Source organism: Myotis brandtii, unplaced genomic scaffold (genome assembly GCF_000412655.1).
Source record: "Myotis brandtii unplaced genomic scaffold, ASM41265v1 scaffold691, whole genome shotgun sequence".
NCBI lineage: Eukaryota > Metazoa > Chordata > Mammalia > Chiroptera > Vespertilionidae > Myotis > Myotis brandtii.
In genome coordinates this window covers 517,950-519,605 of record NW_005370704.1, presented here as the reverse complement: position 1 = coordinate 519,605, position 1,656 = coordinate 517,950, and the positions used below count along the sequence as shown (strand labels likewise).

Genomic DNA, 1,656 nt, shown 5'->3' with positions numbered 1-1,656 from the left:
ACCGGCCCCACCCCCACCCCCCAATTCTGGGGTCCTCCTGGCTCCTGCCCCGCCCACTCAGGTTCTCCACACGTCCCCTGGGTGTCAGCCTGAAGCCTAGGCACAGAGCTCCCGTCCTGGGGAGGGAACGGGCGTCTGCTCTGGGTCGAGGGGCCAGCAGCTCCGAGAGCCTAGGCCGTAGTGGGGCTGCCGTCCCCGGTCCCTCTCCCTGCCTCCCGCTCCCTGTCTCCTTGCTGTGGGGAAGGGAGTGAGTGCACATGGCCAGTGGGTGCCCACTCTGTCCTCTGAAGTTCCCGAGGCGGGGGGTGCGGGGGGAGCTGTGGTCAGTGTGTCCGATGCTCCTTCAGGCCTCAAGCTCCGGGGGAAGGACATTGGGAAGCCGATTGAGAAGGGGCCCAGGGCGAAATGAGCACAAAGCCTCGAGGTCAGTGCGTTCCGGCTGATCGTGTCTGGCGGTTCCCCGGACCCCAGCGCCAGCGTGGCCTCCTCACGCGCCCAACGGAACACGGGTGTCAGCCTGCCTGGGACCCCACCCACCTGCTGTAAACAAAGCCTTGCAAAGTGTTCGCTTCTCCTGTGTGTGTCCTCCCTGCCCCGTCCTCAGCGAGGCGCAGACCCACCTCCCTCCCCAGATGTCGGCCACGTGGGCATGGTTCCCAGGGGAGCTGAGGGGGCCTCACGGAGGTGCGGGGTAGGGGCCAGTCCAGCCCGCGGAGGGAAGACGCCCGTCTGGCTGCTAGAGACGCTAATAAACTAATAAACGTTCGCTGCCCTTCCTGCTGGTGTGAGCATCTGTCCCACCGGGGCCTGCCCACTGCACCTCTGCTCCCTCAGGCCCAGGGTGTGTGTGTGGGGGGGGGTTCATGCCGGGCGTGGGGGTGCCTGAGGGACTGTGAATGCTAGTGGGTGTTGGCTGGCCTGTTGGCACCAGGCTCCGCCCTCCCCTGGCCCGAGTCCCCGGCCACACCCTTGCCCATCGTCCTGTGGGCCCAGAGGCCAGGGGAGCAGGCCAGAGGGCAGCACCTGGCTGTCACCCGTCCAGGCCCAGGCGGGACAGACAGGGATGGTGTGTGGGCAGCACCATGGTGTTCCCTTCCTCACATCCTTGGGGAGCAGCTGTGTTGTCTGGGGACCGCTCAGGAGTGGCACGGGGCGGGGGGCGCACAGGGACCTCAGAGCAGCATGCACAGGCTGGCCGGCGAGAGGGGCTGCCCTCCGGGCCGGAGTGTTTATTGTTGGGGTGAGGACTGCCACCACACGTGGGTGGCGGGCGGGATGCAGGATGAGGGGTGGGGACTTGGCACATCTGGGGCCAGGGCCGACAGGGTGGGGAGCTCCTGGGAGGAGCGGGTCCTCTGGGCCTAGGGGCCGTTGGTGATCGATGCTGGCAGGGTCACTTGATCCTAGAAAGGGGGAGGAGCCTGGTGAGGGTTGGGTGCAGGTGGGTGGGTCGAGGGGTTCCTGCCCCACTGCTCTGTTCTGCAGGGCACAGCAGCTCCCCGGCCCCCCCCCCCGCCTGCCCGCCTCACCCGGGGTCCTACCGCGTTGAAGAGGATGTTGTCAAAGCCGGGGGCCGCGGCCACTGTCCTGTCCCTGGAGGGGCAGCCCCCCTTCCGCAGCCATTGCCACCCCGTGAGTCCAAGCAGCACCAGGAGC

The 1,656-nt window shown here is 67.8% G+C and overlaps 1 protein-coding gene and 1 long non-coding RNA gene across 2 annotated transcripts in view; one reads left to right on the top strand and one right to left on the bottom strand.

The window, feature by feature from the left end:
• The window catches only part of EDF1 (endothelial differentiation-related factor 1), a gene marked incomplete at its 5' end in the record, with an annotated part of 1,694 nt that extends 917 nt beyond the window's left edge, over window positions 1–777 (top strand). The window contains one exon of the mRNA XM_014529671.1: window positions 182–777. Within this exon, the coding sequence (XP_014385157.1) occupies window positions 182–409 (228 nt within the window). The remainder of the gene's footprint in view (window positions 1–181) is intronic.
• Window positions 778–1,183: 406 nt separating this feature from the next.
• Window positions 1,184–1,650, bottom strand: LOC106724008. Its single transcript, XR_001359756.1, has 2 exons — window positions 1,542–1,650; window positions 1,184–1,403 (listed from the first exon to the last, which is right to left on the bottom strand). It is a non-coding gene; the product is annotated as an uncharacterized LOC106724008 (long non-coding RNA).
• Between the last annotated feature and the right edge of the window lie 6 nt (window positions 1,651–1,656).